The sequence below is a fragment of the Siphateles boraxobius genome, unplaced genomic scaffold (genome assembly GCF_051911475.1).
Source record: "Siphateles boraxobius isolate OS27281-9 unplaced genomic scaffold, OSU_SipBor_1 7, whole genome shotgun sequence".
Lineage (NCBI taxonomy): Eukaryota > Metazoa > Chordata > Actinopteri > Cypriniformes > Leuciscidae > Siphateles > Siphateles boraxobius.
The window spans coordinates 11,151,946-11,170,077 of NW_027509197.1; the positions used below are offsets into that span (position 1 = coordinate 11,151,946).

General features: G+C 37.2%; 2 protein-coding genes across 11 annotated transcripts in view; both read left to right on the forward strand.

Moving 5' to 3' along the window:
- The window catches only part of inpp4aa (inositol polyphosphate-4-phosphatase type I Aa), a 30,603-nt gene extending 26,251 nt beyond the window's left edge, over positions 1 to 4,352 (forward strand). For all 7 annotated transcript variants that reach the window (XM_077216154.1, XM_077216156.1, XM_077216158.1 and 4 more), the window contains 2 exons: positions 2,316 to 2,470; positions 2,552 to 4,352. In XM_077216154.1, coding sequence (XP_077072269.1) covers positions 2,316 to 2,470; positions 2,552 to 2,684 — 288 coding nt within the window. In that variant the 3' untranslated portion in view covers positions 2,685 to 4,352. The remainder of the gene's footprint in view (positions 1 to 2,315; positions 2,471 to 2,551) is intronic.
- The window catches only part of LOC143723235 (nucleoside hydrolase), a 337,001-nt gene that overhangs the window by 316,701 nt on the left and 2,168 nt on the right, over positions 1 to 18,132 (forward strand). The window contains exons 1-6 of one of the 4 annotated variants that reach the window (XM_077215290.1): positions 8,600 to 9,585; positions 10,521 to 10,629; positions 11,485 to 11,558; positions 11,804 to 11,988; positions 17,314 to 17,493; positions 17,585 to 17,696. In XM_077215290.1, the coding sequence (XP_077071405.1) occupies positions 11,812 to 11,988; positions 17,314 to 17,493; positions 17,585 to 17,696 (469 nt within the window). In that variant the 5' untranslated portion in view covers positions 8,600 to 9,585; positions 10,521 to 10,629; positions 11,485 to 11,558; positions 11,804 to 11,811. Of the gene's footprint in view, positions 1 to 8,599; positions 9,586 to 10,392; positions 11,295 to 11,484; positions 11,559 to 11,803; positions 11,989 to 17,313; positions 17,494 to 17,584; positions 17,697 to 18,132 lie in introns of those variants that run through there. The other 3 variants (XM_077215288.1, XM_077215289.1, XM_077215291.1) reach the window with 3 other exon arrangements.

The following is an 18,132-nucleotide window of genomic DNA, read 5'->3' on the forward strand; positions in this document are numbered from 1 at the left end:
TGCGTGTTGCATTCTATAACGGTCCGTCTGGAAACAAAGATGTCGTGAAGCCAAACCCCCTCAAGGAAGAAATCCGTTGTGTTTACAACTTTGACAATAAGCACTTATCAGAATCAACTAAACACTGCATTTTCAAAAGTATGTGAAGTATGTAAAGTTTGCGGGATACAATATTTAAAATACGTCATTGTAGGGACATCAACGTTACATTCTCATGCCCCTAAAAACGGAACAAAACGAACTGTGATTGGTTGCTTTATAGTCCTTGGCCAATGAAAGCTACTATGTAGTCCAGACCTTCTGCCGTTAGTCTGAAAATCTGGCTACACGAGACTAGCATACGATGGATACTATATAATCCCATGAGGCTACGGGAGAGGATTTATGAATGGCAGTTAAGTGATACAACTAACGCTGGTAGGTGACATAATAATGACAACATGACGAATGTTGTACGTCCAGATTACATTCATACTACATACATTCATACTATATAGAAGATACTTTTTTAACGCTCACAAAGTAAACACTTATTTAAAATTCATTGTTGCTTTGTAATTGTGTCTTATATGTTTTCCGTTGTTGTTGTTTATGCATTTATGAGCCCTACAGGGTTTGTTTTTGGTATATTTTGGGGGGTTTCGATATATGTTGTAATTCATTTGATTAAGTCATATACAGTTATTGATTTGTTATTGTAGTTTAGCTAAAATTTTAAAGTGTCTTTTTTTTTTTAGGAGAGGCTTTAAATAAGCCCTTTTGGGTTTTCTGCCTCTCCCTGCACAGTATTTGGATTGCATTTTCATACTCTTATTGTATATATTTAACATTTGTGCAAATAAATAAAGCAAATAAATAAATAAGAACTTACTAAAGAGAGGATGCGATTTCGGACGCAGCCCTGGATTCTTCCTCTCTTATTCACTTTCGCATAGCAAGTTGCTTGTTCATTAGCGCCACCAAGGCGTGGTTTTATGTAACAGCAGTGGCTCTGGGCATGTGACCAAAATTAATCCTACCAGTTGGCCAGTTTTCTTCTCAGTGTGATGGAAAAGAGATTAGAACACGTCTATGTAAAAGATCTGCTGCACTGACAGTAGGATTGGGGGAAAATCGATTTACATATGAATTTCTACCTTCTGCCGATCCGCAAATTTGTTAAAAATCGACATTCTAAAGTGTGACATTTCTTAAATGTCGCTGTATAACTTAAAGTTATTGACACTTCAGAGTTTTATTAATCACAATAAGCCACGAAAAAGGACTCAATGCTGTGCTCGCACTGACGGACACACAGCTGAAGCTTGAGCATAGATCCCGAATTGAGTTCTTTCACAGCATAATTGTGTGAGTATTCACATTCTGTTATGTCCTACGTGAACGTAAACAGTTGGGAGCAAATCGGATGTGTAACAGTATATTAGATCAGTGCATTTGTTCTTAAAGGGACAGTAGCCTAATAAACTGTTGCCATCCATTTAATTCATTTTAATTAAAAAAATTTGAAAATCACTCTATGTATCTCACAATTTGTATCTTTATTCTGAATCAATTTAAATTTAATTCATACAGTGAAGACTATACATTGTTTTATTTTTACATTTGATTATTCAATTTCTGTAGTATTTCTTATAAAACTAAATAAAACTAGTCTACTGTTCCTGAAAAACTTAGTACAAATACAATTCCTTGATACAAAAATAAAAACTTTTGCAAACATAAAACTGAATGAAATCGAAAATTAAATTAAATAAACTAAGTAGTTTTTCTATTTGTCTCAGGGCTGCCTTGCTTTATTACAGAAGACTGTAATACTACACACAGTAGTGTAAGACTGTAAGACTGACTGTAATGGTGGCATTCAGCTTAAATGGCATTTGTTTTATAATAATAGATTGACTAAAATGGGAAGAATACATTTCAAGTTTTACAATTAATTCAGTGATATTTTTCTTCTAGACCTATTAAACTGTCTAACACAGTCAAATAAGAAACACAACACAAAACAGTGAACTACAATCAAATCTATGCATATATGAAATCAACAACCGATTTTTAATCGAATCGTGACTGCAAGAATCGTTTTGTGAGGCACCAAAAGATTCCCAGCCCTAATTGACAGCATACAAATGTTTGTGCCGATCGTAAAAATTGTAATGTTTTGTGCATTAATTATTTACACCAAATATTCGTCTTAAACCTTTTTTTTGTGTATGAAACTTTTCATGAAAAAAGAAATAACATAAATATGGGGAAATCACAACTTCTAGTGATAGACGTTAACGCAACGACATCTTTCTCATTTGTTGCTTCAGGTTTGTCGGCGTCTGAATGGTGTGCGCGTGACCAGCTGCAAGAGTGCAAAGGATCGCACGGCCATGTCGGTGACCCTGGAGCAGTGTCACATCCTCCAGCAGGAGCACTGCATGGCCCCGCAGGTCTTCACCCAGGCCTTGGAATGTATGCGCAGGTGAGACCACACTTACAGTTAGGGGTCATTCGTTTAAGCATCATTCTATCCCTGTCTCTCAATCACCTCTCTGGTCCACAGCGAGGGTTGCCGGCGAGAAAACACCATGAAAAACGTAGGCAGTCGCAAATACGCCTTCAACTCCCTCCAGCTGAAGACTTTCCCTAGGCAGTACAGACCACCAGAGGGCACCTATGGGAAAGTGGAGACTTGAGCTGACAAGCAGTCCGCTGTTCTAGCCCGCTGTGACTAGAGCTGCATGTTTCTCCTTGTTCGCTTTACTTTATTACCACATATCTGAAGGAAAAGTTTTGTTATGCACAGTCATGCTCTGGTTATCATCCAGATGACAATGTTAATATTTTCAGATCCCCAAACCTCTTCTATGAACCATGGCTCTGAGAAGAAAGGAGATAGGGAAAGAAAATCACGTGGAGGTATAAAATAGCTCGCTTGGTTGTTGCACTGAATGCAGGTAAAGAAGGCCTGTTAGATTCTAAATTACTTTGTAAAAAAATACCCTGATTTCATTGATCAGAGCAGTTCCCAAATAATCCCAAAACTGTGTTAAGTTAAGTACATTTTAAATAATTTCCAGCACCACACTTGGTCTTTGTATTCAAATGCAAAGGTTGAAACTATCAGCACTGAAGCAAAGCTGTTTTTATCATACTTTAGATTGTATTCAAAGTTCAGTAGGTTATAGGTAATGTGTATGTGCTGTGGTATAGTAGATTATTTGTTCCCAAAGCCAGTTTTAACATTTATAAGGATAAGTCAGGTTAAGTTAGAGAATCAATATATAGACCCCATTGTTAATCATCACTTCATTGCAAGTAAACACAAAACTAGCTGCCTTAAGAGAGTCCACCATTGCAAACTCATTTGTTTAGATAAATATGTAGATATTTCAAAATCTGTGTATGACTATTTGTGACGTGGCAGATTGTTTTATTTATTTACCGTAAGACTCTCTCTTTACGAAAGTGTTAGTGCTTTAATGCAGGCCTTTGCCCTCCTGACTTGCATTGTACGGGTTGTAGAGTTTAAGAGGACAAGCTTCCTCGTACTGTTGCCAAGCACAGCTAGTCTCTTTACAGTGAGCATACAGTGTGAATATACATTCTTTGTAAGGAAATATGTGAGAAGACACTATTGATATGTTCATTGACTGTCTGTATATGTTTTCATAGTTCAAAGTTTCTTTGTTGGACATATGTATTGGTTGATATGAATGTCCGTACTGATCTAATGAGCACTGCTGCAACTGGTCCTACAATGTGAAGAATATTTTTTGAGGTTTTTTGTTTCCCGAAAGCAGAGGGGTGCATTTAGACTATTTATTTTATTGTAAGAGTTATAAGAAAAACGTAATGTTGCATTACTTAACATAATAAAAGACTCTATGTAATGTCCACAGTGAGAAATCATCAGCCTTTGTATCTGCACAAATAAATGCACAAATGGACTGTAGTTCCTGGTTTGTATATTGCGAGATTGAACTACTGCAAGCTTAAATTTGCAACTTGGGAGACAAGAGCATGTGTCTTTCTTAATCTCTGCTAAAATGATTTAGATTTGAACCAGATGCACTGCATGGAAGGTAGGCTACTAGTGTTATTTCAGATTATACTTCATTGCTATTTTTAATAAATGTATATTTAATTATTTTACCACTTTGATCATTTAATTTATTATGTTTCTTTCTTCACTATTGTAAGTGCAAAAGCACTGCTATGTTGTCAGAGCATGGTGTCCTATTGGTGTTTCAGTGTGTTTTATTTTTTATTTTTTTAATGTATGTTCAAATACCTTGCTGTACAAAATGCCTTTCTTTCCCCAAACATACAGCTTTAAAATTAAAATAACATACCAGCGTAAATGTTAAGCTACTTTATTGGTTTGTTCACTGCTGTGTTATAGACAGACAGACAGATACGCGTTCTCATCCCAATGCGTCATATACGACGCTTTTGCCAAAGCGTACATATCCTACGCACATTGCACCCTTTAGCGTAAATATAACACGCACAGAGTATGGGTAGGTTTAGGTCTGGGGTAGGGTTAGGGTTAGACCACTAGGAGGCGCCTTCTGCCGCATATATATCTGCGTATCATATTTACGCTAAAGGGTGCCATGTGCGTAGGATATGTACGCTTTGGCAAAAGCGTCGTATATGACGCATCGGGATGAGGACAAGAAACTGAAATGAAACCCCTGGTTTTAGATCACAATAATTTATTAGTATGATAGACCGTCCTTTTGCAGCAAATACAGCATCAATTTGTCTTGGAAATGGCAGGATACAAGTCCTTCACAGTGGCCATAGGGAATTTGAGCCATCCCTCTTCCAGAACAGTAGCCAGGTCACTGTGATGCTGGTGAAGGAAAAAAAGTTTTCTGACCTCCAAAAATACTCCGAAGTGGCTCACAAATATTTTATATTTGTGTTGTTGTGTTGCTAATTCAACCTTCACTCTTACTGATGGAATGTAAAATCAGTGAAGTGAAGCACATATATAGGTGTGTGTGTTTGTGTGTACATTTTATGTTTGTCTATAAAATGTTTCCGCCATTCTACGTTCATTCTACAGCGTTTTGTTTTTCAAACTCCTCTTAGTTTCCTCTTGTCAGTTGTTAACCAAATTTTGCAAATGTCAATTCTATGCTGGCAAAAAGTTATCAAAGAATTTTGCTTTGTGAAAGTGTCCAGGTGATACGATCTGACATATATGCTGTGTGTGCCCCATCCTGACTGTTATTTATATATCTTCTGTGCACAACGTCCAAACTTCTCACAACTTTGTATGTGGAGAACAAGTCATTCTGAGCAAACATGCTTACTTTCATAAGTTTCACCAGATAAGAAATCTCTTATGTCCAATCTTTTTCTATTTCCACCTGTTTGTTTGATTGATAAATAAATGTTTAGAACCAGTTTATTTGTAGAACTATGCACTGGCAATATAGATTTATATTGTTAGTTTACAAATAAATATGTATTTAATAGACCATTAAATGTTAATTTTACGTCGATAACAATATCAAAAACACATTTGTCACATTGATAGACATGATTAAATATATTTCTGTGCATTTAAAATGAAGAGACATTTTTTTCCTCCGTTTTAAGAGATTAAATTTCTATGAAGAGACACTTGTTTAGCGTTATGAATAACAAAGTGCTTACGTGCTGAACTGAACTTCAAGCATTTAAGTAATCATACAGGCATTCTCATATAACCTGGCGCCAGCTGTACTGTATACCTGATCATACATATTTTTAAAGAGTTCACTTGGTTGTAGTTTTAGTTCTATAAAACATTGCACATTAGAGTTTAAACACAACAGTCCACACAATACAGTTTTACAAGTTAGAGGCAACATATATTCAGAATAGAAATAAATAAGATACAAAAATTAAGATACTTCTGTAGCCCTACTTTTTTTTTTTTTTGCTGAAAGTGATATCTTCACACTCGTTTGAAATTAACCTATGATGAGGTGTGTATGTGGTGTAGCCTGTGGAAATAAATGCATGTTAGTTATATGATGTCGTCATTGATTAATTTTTAAATGAGTGAAGACATCACTTTCAGCTCAAACATTTGTAAGTAGTCAACAGAATTATCGTATTTTTTATCATATGTATTATTATATCTTACGACAGTAATTTATTTTTTACAGAGAGCCCCCAATACAGTATATACTAGGCTAGTAATACCGTTATTGTATTGGATGGATAGGTAACATTATAACAGCTCGTTTCCCTTGCAATCCTCCAGGGGGCGCTCGGCGGCTCAGAATTTAAAGCCGAATCCCCATTAAGCCCCGTTACAAATTACAAGATTTTTTTATTTCTTATTGATACAAGTGTCTAATAAAAAATAAGACTAAAGGAAACTATTATAAAAGTAATATAAACCAGCAATCTCTGGAAAATAATTAAAAACGTGTTTATCTTGAAATTGCAGTGACACAACTGTGATTGGTCCACCCTGGAATGAATAGCACACAGATGTGACAACATTTAAAAAAATAAAAATAAAATGACCGACTTCAATGCGTTTTCAGTCTCAGTGTTTCGCATGGTGTTTCGACATGACACTCATCCACTGGCGATAATAAGCGATGTGCCATTAGCTTCTGTCCGTAATACCTCCTTTCCTGTGGGTCTCTGAGCTGGTGGTCAACAAAAGTCAGCGTAAGATTTTTTTTTTCTTCTTCTGACAAGACCCACGCAAGGGGGTAATCCATCAGCCGGAAGTTGAAGCTGCCTCCGGGGGGCGATATTTTTTTCACAGGATGCTAGGGGAAGACTCATGAATATTCATTAGGGAACTCATCCCTGATTGGTCTTAACCCCACTGACTGGTAGGTTTAGGGGCGGGGTTAGGGGTAGGTCATCAGACCCCCAGTGACGGGTAGGTTTAGGGGCGGGGTTAGGGGGTAGGTCATCAGACCAATCAGGCATGAGTTTCCAAATTAATATTCATGAGTCTTCCCCTACCATCCTAGGTGCGTACCATTCGACCGTAAGTGGACTGCAAAGTGGACTTCACAGGGTATTTCGCCATCTTAAGTGAGATTCCAATCCGAAGGGAATGAACATGTTCTGTTCGAAGGGCACTGCAAACGGCGTAGGGAATAAGGGAACATCGATGCATCACTTCACAGGAAGTGGAGAGCGAAAATCAACCAACTGTCATTGTGCATTGCGTCACCAGTCTGAACTAACCATAGAGCAGAGCCGTTGGAAGAGATTTTAAATTTAAATTTCTAACGGCTCATAGTTTACGTATGCATTGAATATTCATAAATATTGTTATTATTATACAAACTAGAGTATTTATGAACGGTTGGGGTGATTAATGTATCTTTAGGCCTATTATATGATTTTAAATTAGAAAGGAAAGTAAATTAAAAAAAATTATTCAGTTATATCATAATCTGCTTTACCCTGTTGTTGCCTTTCTTTGATGACGTTGCAGGGCATTCCAAATGAGTGATTATTGTCAGCGAAGTCCACTTCAACTGATGTACCGTGTTCAGGGAGTTGGGAGCAGTGAACACTGCGTAGGGACCCTGTCAAATGGAACGCACCTCCTGTGAAAAAAAATATCGCCTCCGGGGGCCGCCATTGTAGCTGGCTATCACCTGCTGTTAGCATCCCATTGACTCCCATTCATTTTGGCGTCACTTTGACAGCGAATAACTTTACATCTGAGGCGTCCAAAGACTCCATTTGTCCATTATTTATTTCTAAAGAAACTCGACAATGTATAAAAGGCTCCATTACTTTGTATCTTACGTTATGGCCCCGTAGAAGCCATTCTTGTAAAAATAGGATAAAAATTGCGTCATAACCACGCGACTTTATGTCGCACAATATAGACATTACAGAGACAGGAGGAGAAGCTCGCACAGTCTCGCAGGCAGGAAATCCATAAAACCAACGCGACAAAATATTTAAACAACGTTTTTGAGGAATTGGAAATAATTCGATATGTGGCAAGTGAATACATATGTAGTAACATTTATCCACGAACTTTAAATTATTTATCTACTACTACACCTACGGGGGATGGGGAAATTAATTATCAGGAAATTATACATGCAATGGAAGAAGAAAAAAAACATCTCAATATCTTTCGCGGTTAACGTTGTTCCTTTATTTATGTACAGATCTACGCTTGAAGATGAATGTTATCCCGTTCGGAAGCCATATGTACAAAATGCCTACATAACGTGAAATAAAGTAAAACGGTTTTGTTCAAGTGTTTGTGACCATGATTTATTAGCCAAAACTACATGATTTAACACCTAGCTCACAATTCTTTATATACTGGAATATTATATGGTCATGTAATATTGAATGGATACGAAAATGACTCGAGGGGACAGTATTTTATAGTATGGTTCCTGGGCTCATACTAAGAAGTATTTTTTGGATGGGTTATTATTCTGTTTGATGTAGAAGGAAACGAAAAAGAAGGGAAAAAATGATTTGCATATGTGCCTATATTTGAATCATTTTTAATAATTTTGGAAGATTGTGCTGTAGCCTACATGCATTTATTTATCTGTTATTTTTGATTGTATTATGTGTGTGTGTGTGTACTAGCCAAATATTTAAATCTAATGGATATATACATAAACATGTTCAAAATAAACTAAACTAACTAACTAAAATTACTAGAACTGCAGATAGGCTACTCAAACGATTACAATCCTAAAGTAGGCTATTTTAAAGTCGATTTTAGCCACTTCTTTTATCATGTCATATTGTAATTATATAGCGTAATATGTTATATTAAATTAATTATTATAATTATTAATAGTATTGTAATATATTAATAAACATTATATTATGTTTTTACAATACTAAACTATTTGATTTCCAAAACACACACCCACACACACATCAATGTGAGTTTACTCTTTACTCTGATGCGTCATTGACCGTTCGAGATTAGCTTGCTTGCGCCTGCTAGTCAAAGCCCTTATTTCTGGAGAGCCATGATACTTCGACCTTGGAAACTTCTGATCATCATTCAAGACAAGTATTGTGTTATAGGTGGTATTTAGTTAATTCAGTGTGATAACTCTTTGTTGGCTTTTTTCTTTTCTTTTTCTCCACACAGCTACTAGAAGATTTACAACTGTCAGTCAGGTTGCTCACGTGACATCTACGTCATCAAGCTCAGTTTGAGCCTGCGCAGAACGCTTGGCTATCAGGAAGTGAGTGCCCATGTTGGGCTTCAACTCTCTCCGTTGAAATCAACGGGGTCGCCGTGTCCATTTATTTTACTGTCTATGGACCCACGTCCATGAAACACGTAGACAAGCGGCCCATTGGTTCCTTTCTATTGACACTGGGCTAGCTGGTCCAATCACATCTTTAAACGCCTCCTCTTTTGGGCTGCGAGTGCAGCGTCGGTGTGCATCATCTGTTAAAATAGTCAGAGATGGGGAAAAAACGCAAGGAAGGTGCAGAGGAATTGCGCGAAAAAGAGAAACGGGCAAAACGTGTCAAAATAACTGATGTGTTTTCTGCAGCAACAGCAGGACCCGGCACGCACAGTGAGGAGAATAAGGATAGCGAGAAAGATGAGTGAGTGTGTAACATTAGAGCCTTGGCTAAAACCAGTAAGGCTATGTCATGAAGCAACAAATAACCCCTTGATAAAACTGAGCCATAAACACGAGTGGACAAACTGTTTGCAATATTATGGTGATAACACTGAAAATAATAATAATAACAATGATTGCACGCTTAATGACTGCGTCAGTTTTGCCTTGATACATTTATGAGCGCGGGTGTAACGTTAGTTGGCTAGTAACGTCTCAGTGTTACCATTGTGCACAACTGGTTCGGACAATTATCAGATCTTTTATGTCTTTTAATGCGCCTCTGATACGTTGTCTTATTGAAATTGAGAGCATTATTGTGTTAACCATTTATCAACAGTGAGTCAGCTGGCACAGTATTTTTGCTTTGTTCATTTATTATAGGATGTAGGCAGGGTGAATAGTGTTTTTACTTCCACACGAATCGGATCTTTTGAGTCGGGTCTTTTTAATGAACCGTTCGCAAAGACAGTCTGAATGATTCGTTCATGGTTCTGACTCAGTTGAGGCGGCAAGAGCGGATATTTCGTAAAGATAACAGCTCATTGGACCAGGGCTGGTCTGGGCCAAAAAATCGGCTCTTGGGTTTTGAACCAGCTGGCTGAAAAACAACATATGCACCCATATCTGCACGCCCTTGAATATACCAACTCTTTCTCTTTAAAACCACCAAAGCCATGTAATGAGTAGGACGTATACTGTATGAGTGAGAGTTGACGCATTAAATACTTCCGATAATTTGCATTACTTAATACAATCAAACAGTGATGAATCCTAAGACAAAGCTGCATTGGCATAATAATATGAAATGGGTAAAAAGTTGTTAAATAAAGTGTGGATGTAAATTTCATTCCAGTAGACTATATTGTCCATAGAAACCTACACAGGCTATTTACCTCACAAACACATTTCTGTCAGGTCTCAAAATGCAACATCTGGATGTAAACACCAAGGAGGAAGAAGAAGAAGAAGATCCGGTTCGTCGGAAGTGAGACACTACGGACACTGTTAATTCCCTATTCGGACGGTAATTGTTTCTCATGTCTACGTGTAAAAAAAATAAATGTGCATGGCACCTATAAGTGATAACGGATGGCAATTTATTGACGGTGGAGAAGCTGTTGTAATCCCACGAACGCGCGCTGCTCACGTGGTCACAGTCGCATTTATTCTCTGTAAATAAAATGTAATATGCTTGGAATAATACGGATAAATTCGTATTTAATTTAATAATTGAAAAATAATGGTCAGTTTATTGATTAAATCTCATATTGCTCTATTTGAAATTGTTTTCTGTCTTACATTTAATCTCAAGGATGTTATTTTAAAAGTATGGAAATCAGCGTAAACAAGTTAATGCAGCCTCATATTTAACGTTACACGAGGTAAAAATAAAGCTGCTTGGTTTGTATTTTTGACAATTACCGAACCAATAGGGCTATAATTAACTATTTAAACCACTGAGTCAAAATACAGTTAACGTTAAAATAAGATAATTATTAATGATAATATAAGAGAATTATAAATGATTAAGCTTTGCCTGAACAACGTCCACCCACCACGATCACTGTTTCAAGATCAGTATAGAGTGCGCGTGCACTTTAAGTAGATGTTCTCTTCCGCGTTATTTAGATGGACCTTTAGAGAAGTGTTTCTTAGAAGACAACAGACACTTGGATTAATCAAAACTCGGTAAACAGTTAACTTACTCACGGTTTGTTTTGTGTTGATTTTGGGTTGGCCTGTAACGTTATATCTCAGAATATGGGGGAGCGCGCGATAGACTAACACATTTTTCATGGGAATACCTTATATGAAACATGATTGGGTAACTAATAACTATCCAAAGTTCTTCCGACATATAAACTGACTCCTCTTACAGATACCGAGAGCTCGCGACTGCATCAGACAGCTTTAAAGAAACTCACACGAACGTCTGCAGTCACTTCACTACAGGTAAGATAAATCCTGCAGAGTCCCAGTCATTCATTTAATTGTTACTAATCTACTAATTTTGTCATTTTGCTGACATGTTTATCCTAAGTGTCCAACAACACTTTTATGAAGTGTCTTAGACTCTTGCTCAAGGGCACAAAGCCATGTGGGTTTGGAATGTACAAATTTCACCAGCCTGGACAATCAGGATACACCACCTATTGTTGTTAAATTAAAATTACTTTTGTTCTCATTTCTTTGCGCAGAAGTCAGCATGAAGAAATTGCTTGTGGATGTGGACTGTGGTGTGGATGATGCTCAGGCTCTCATGATGGCTTTGGCAGTGCCGGATGTACAGATCCTGGGAATCACCTGCGTTCAGGGCAACACTTCAGTAGAAAACGTCTGCAAGAATGTCTTGCGTGTCCTGAAAGTGTGTAAGCAACTGAAGGTGAGATATGCTTGGAAAATGGTGTGGTAGATTTTTCTTCTTTCACACCCGAGTTAAATTTACCTGGGGCGTCTCCAATCGACACCCAAAAATGTACAGTTGACAACTTGCTTTCGAGTTCGGACGACGTATCGTCCTTTCCCTTTAACACTATCAAAGTGTCAAGTAAGCTTCACTAACTATCTTGCTACACTGCATAGGGCTGGGCGATGTGGACCAAAAGTCATATCCCGATATATTTAGGCTGAATATCGCTATAAAATGTATATCCCGATATTTTTTTCCGCAAAGTGATAGCAAATGTTCAGTCAAAGTCAAATATGACATGTGACAAGTAGTTTTATTGAAACCCACTATTTCAGTGAACAGTTGCAAAAATCAAATGAATAAATAATGACAGGTTTCTTCACCTGGTTCATAATTAAATGCTCAGCTGTTCAAATAACAATACAATTTAAACATAAATACTGTATAACAACAGGAGTACCTTTTTTGAAATCAAAGCTCCATAAGGTGCACATTTAATAAAAAAAAAATCTTACATAAAAATAGCCTATAAAGTAAAATAGGCCAATCTTTTTCTGAAATAAATATATTTATATGAGAAAAGTACAATATCATTTTTTTTTTAGTTTGACAACTATAAATGGCTTATTACTAGTATTTTATTATTATATTATTATTAGTATTAGTATTTTTTGGTTAATGTTTTTTTTTTTTTGCAAGAACCCTTTATTTTTTTTAAATTATTTTAAATAGATTAAGAAAGCCACCACTACTGGTCACATCTATGGTTAGTTTGATTTGTTTAGATACAGTGAATTCGTGTCCCACCACTTTTTCTCAGGATCAATATTTTCCCCCACCACTTTTTGAAACATTGAGGCACGGATGTACTAATACAAATAAATAAAACATCTCCAGTTAACTAGCAGAGCATTCATTGAGTTTGCTATTAAATAAGAGATCTAGCGCTAAAATGTGTTGTTTTTTTAAATCAAGCTGAGCGCTCATTGCAGCTGCTATCAGTTGCACGGATACAGTTATCTTGTAGCTGGCGCAGTCTTCACTCGGATATAGTCTTCACTTCATTTGCAATATGTCAAACCTTTGACTCAAGCGGGGAAAAATTAACCCACGGCAATAGTAAAAAAAAAATTTACCCAATTTCACGGGAAAAATTAATTGCAGACTCAGCAACTCTGTATACAAGTGAAATGGCTACTTGAACAAGAAAAAATCAAGGGAGGGACTTGCTTTTGTACAACGGTAATGGGGTTATGCGCAACAAACTTCCGTTCCGGTTCAGGTCTCTTGTTTGTGCTTCCTGCTTTGTTAAAGGGTTTGTTCACCCTAAACATTAAAAATGTTTAAAAAAACATTTAAAAAATGTCCATTAATTACTCACCCTCATGTCGTTTCAGACCCATTAGACTTTTTGTTCATCTTCGAACACAAATGAAGATCTTTTTGATAAAATCTGAGAGCTTTCTGTTCCTCCTAGACAGCCACACAACTAACAATTTGACGCTTCAAAAAGTTCATAAAGAGATTGTTAAACTAATCCAAAATTTAGTCCAAAAATTCTAAAGAGATTTGTTCGCTTTATATGATAAACAGATTGAATTCAAGCTTTTATTCACATATAAATATTTAATCTGCTCAACATGCAAGAACCAATGAGGTTCATTCTCATGTCAAGCAGGTTCGGTTGAGCTTGTGTTTATGTTCGCTGATCAAAGTTTAAATGTAAATAAAAGCCTAAATTCAATCTGTTCATCATAAAAAGTGATCGAGTGATCGAGTCCAAACGACATGAGGGGGAGTAAATAATGACAGAAATTTCATTTTTGGGTGAAATAACCCTTTAAATATAGAGCCGTTTTACTTTAGATACATTTAAAGGAGCGAGCAAAGACGAGCATAACCACTGTGCTTCACATATGCAGGTTGATTAAACACGTCATCAGAGAAGAGAGGAGATGTTGCTGCCAAAACAAATTAATTATTTATGAAAATGCTGCAATATTCCATAAAAAAGGTCAATTTTGATTTCATGGATTTTCAAGGAAGTCAATGGGCTAATTTTTGATTGCATATTGGCTTTGAAATTACAACACTTTCAACTTCCAATTTAAACTTTTTGATAACCTTTTTGAATCAGTTATTTATTTAGTAAATAATTGATGTCATACTTCCTAAAGCAGAGTTTTTTCAAAGAGCTTATACTTTGACCCATTAGTATGTCCTACAAGTATTGTGCAATGTTTGCATAACTCTGACAACCTGCAACAAGTGGTGAACCATTCTGCTCAGCACTAACAAATGGACTCGTGAACAACCAGCTCAAAAAAAAAAAAAAATTGTGGATCATTTAGGTAAAGACACAGCATTAAGAAAAACGCATATGAAAACTTTTGAACTGGTTTATTTTTTTTAATTCAGCTATTTCTTTGTCTTGTGCACTGTTAAGACCCTTGTGTTCCCCTTCACTGTTTTTAAAAGCCTAGGGAATTAGAAGGGGAACATTAGGCCACCCTTAAAGGGGCATTTCACCCATGCGAACATTCATCTTTATTGAAAGTGGGTCATATATGTAGTCGAAATGTAACAAAAATTTCGAATTTGGTGCCTTCTTGACTGAGTAAAGACAGAAAGTAACTTAAGGGTGTATTTGTATTGAAAACCACAACTCCCATAATGCACCACATTGCACAGCTCCGCAAGCCACTCCCACTAATCCAGAACAACGCCTATGAGGTAACCGCCTATCAGATTCAGAGAAAGCACTCATCCGTTTACAAAGCTAGCTACCGGCAGAGTTTCAAATTCATTTCACAGAAAAAAAAATAGGAGTGGCAAACGGGAGAATCGGGACTGTTCCCAGGAGATATATCCAGCTGCAGACCCGCAGCACCACCAGTTTCAGAACCCCAGTGCCAGAACCCCAGCGCCAGAACCGGAAGTGAGGGAGGGGCGGAATTATTTACAATGACACAAGCATGGTTATTTTTGCAAGTATTTAAAAATATTAAAAATTGTTGCACCTTTTAAATAATATTTAGGGTATGTTTTTATTACACAGTGAGTCACTGCTCGTTGTATGAACTATAACTGGTATGTGACAAATAAAGAGCAAGACAGTGCTCGTGTTGTTTGAAGACGTGAGAGTGCGCGCGCGCGGCCGGGGCTCTCTCTCTCTCTGCTCGTTAAGCGCCCTGTCATGCGCAGCAGTCATTCTATTCCGCCAAAAAGCGGACGATCTGACGGGTTTTAGAAGATTTAATACAACCTGAAACTAAAAAACAGACCCGACCTCTATTTGAGACCGGACTTATATTTACCCAGACCTGCAGCCACACCAGGCGTGTAAAGAGACAATCGTCTATTTGGGACTCGGCTATTATTTGAAGTACGGTACATTTTTATGGTTTCTTTTAAAACAATGCCGGATTTTCTCTCTCTTTTTAGATTTTTGACATTATTTTACATAAAGAAAAATGCATACTGCACATGTTCTTGTGAAATAAAGTATATTTTATATAAAATGACCATAAGTTTCAAGCATTATTTTCACGATCAGGAAGTAACTCTCATAATACAATAAAACGGATAACGATATAGAATTATATTACACAAAATCAATGTTTTAAATGCTTATTGTACTATACCTTAATGTATCATTATAATAAGTATAAAGTATGACATTTCGTGTGTAATAATGACGTTTCGTGTCTAAGCAAATTACGCTCCAAAACGTTAGGTAGCGTTACTCGGTTTAGAACGTAAGCTCCGCCCCTCACTTCCGGTCCTGGCGCTGGTGTTAGAACGTAAGCTCCGCCCCTTACTTCCGGTTCTGGCGCTGGGGTTCTGAAACTGGTGGTGCTGCGGGTCTGCAGCTGGATACTATTGGTTCCCAGTGGGCCGGTAGTGTTTCGAGGCCCGGTCTGATAATAGTTATACATTGCAAGTTCTTAGCAACACCATCCGGCAGCCTGGTGTGGGGCCGCTGCCCGCTGGTCAAACTGTGCAGCCTCTCTGTTCAACCCGTAAATTAATCCATCGATCCGAAAGTTTTGTTAGAGTTCTTAAATGGTCTAGTGGTAGATATTTTGCCAAGCGTGTCAGAGGTTACGAGTACTGATCCGCACTCGTATAGTTTTTTTTTCTCATCAAAACTGTATGTTCATCAGTTGTTACAGTCTATATCAAGCAGGGACACATTTGTACATTTGCCTGCATTTTATTTGGTGATTTCACCGAAATTAATAGAGAGTCTCCGCAATGGCGATAGATTGAAGCGTGCGTCCGAGTGAAGACTGCGCGCGAGCCACAGAGAACGCTGTATCCATGACACTGATAGCAGCTGCAACGAGCGCTCAGCTTGATTTAAAAAACAACACATTTTAGCGCTAGATCTCTTATTTAATAGCGAACTCAATGAATGCTCTGCTAGTTAACTGGAGATGTTTTATTTATTTGTGTTAGTACATCCGTGCCTCAATGTTTCAAAAAGTGGTGGGGGACAATATCGATCCTGAGAAAAAGTGGTGGGACACGACTTCACTGGATCTAAACAAATCAAACTAACCATATATGTGACCAGTAGTGGTGGCTTTCTTATTCTATTTAAAATAATTTTGCAAGGGTTCTTGGAAATTTTTTTTTTTTACCAAAAAATAGTTGTCATTTGCCATCTGTCTCCACATGCTTCTTAGCTTAGCTTCCAAACAAGATGGCGGATGTTGCTTTTAGTTTCTGCAAGTGAAGTCGCACCCACTGATCTCTAATAGGTCTGTAGGGTGAGTGGGTCCCACCTCCTGGAGAAATGAGGGACTAGTGTTTGTAGTCTCAACCCATAGATATCATATAGAGACGTCTATGTCTCAACCCATATACAAAGAAATGGGACTTCCTGCTTATAATGATGCAAATGACGATTTTTAGGTCATTCATTATGAGCAGGAACTGCAACACTTAAATCCTTATTTCTCACATCTCAGGGGAAAATGAGGGAATAATGCATGAGCATTCAAAAATATGACTGGGTTTCTAATGATACAAAGCTTAATGCAAATGGGTGAAGTGCCCCTTTAAGCAATTGTTACCATTAAAATACTGGGAGAGTCAATAAGAACATTGAGAAGAAGCAGAACATGTAAACAAATTCATTATATGCAATGATCGGCCAAGAAGGTGCATACATATTTTGAGCTTAAATAACTATGAGTAACTTTTCTTACTGCACAGTAATGTATGGTTATCCAGCACATGACAGCCATTTACAGCATAATCAGAAAAACTGATTGTGTCTCTGAATTGTAGATTCCTGTATTTCGTGGAGCGAGTAAAGCGCTCTTGGAGCAAACCGTCAGTGCTGGAGATTTTCATGGCAAAGATGGATTCGGGGACGCCCCAGACCCGGAAGCTCCTGGTCTGGAACTGGTCCAGAAAGAGGGCGCCGTGTCAGCCATGATCCGAATAGTCAATGAGAATCCTGGAGAGGTGTATATGATTCTACAGTAGCAAATATTTGATACTTGAAATGCATGTTATTTCCATTTATTTCACCATGAGTTGTTCCTGCTTCTCTAAGGTGTCTTTAGTGGCCACGGCTCCGCTGACGAATGTGGCTTTGGCGGTGAAACTGGACCCCTCCTTTCCCAAGAAACTCAAAGGCCTTTACATTATGGGTGGCAATACAGACTGTGAGTTCCTAAAATGTTCTGTTTTATCCGAAAATAGGGGGCAATATATCCAATATTAGAGCTGTTAAGTTTCATTTATTTCAGTGAAATTTAATGTGACCGCTTCGATAAATTGGTTCAAATTAAATCTCTAAAGTCAACGTTTCTCAAAAAAAAAAAAAAAAGACTTACTTGGCAGTGATGTCAGTTTAGCTGCAATGATGGCTTCTCTCAATGAAATAAATCTAAATGGTCACAATTTACTAAAAATGAATCAAGGCCTTTAAGCCATGTCAACACACAAATAGAAATATAGACATAAACATGATGTCAAACGTTTGTAATATTTTTTTTGAACAAGATGTCTCTTATTATTAAAAATACAGTAAAAACAGTAATATTGGGAACTATTTTCTTTTTTATTTTAAAATGTAATTGATTCCTGTGATGGTAAAGC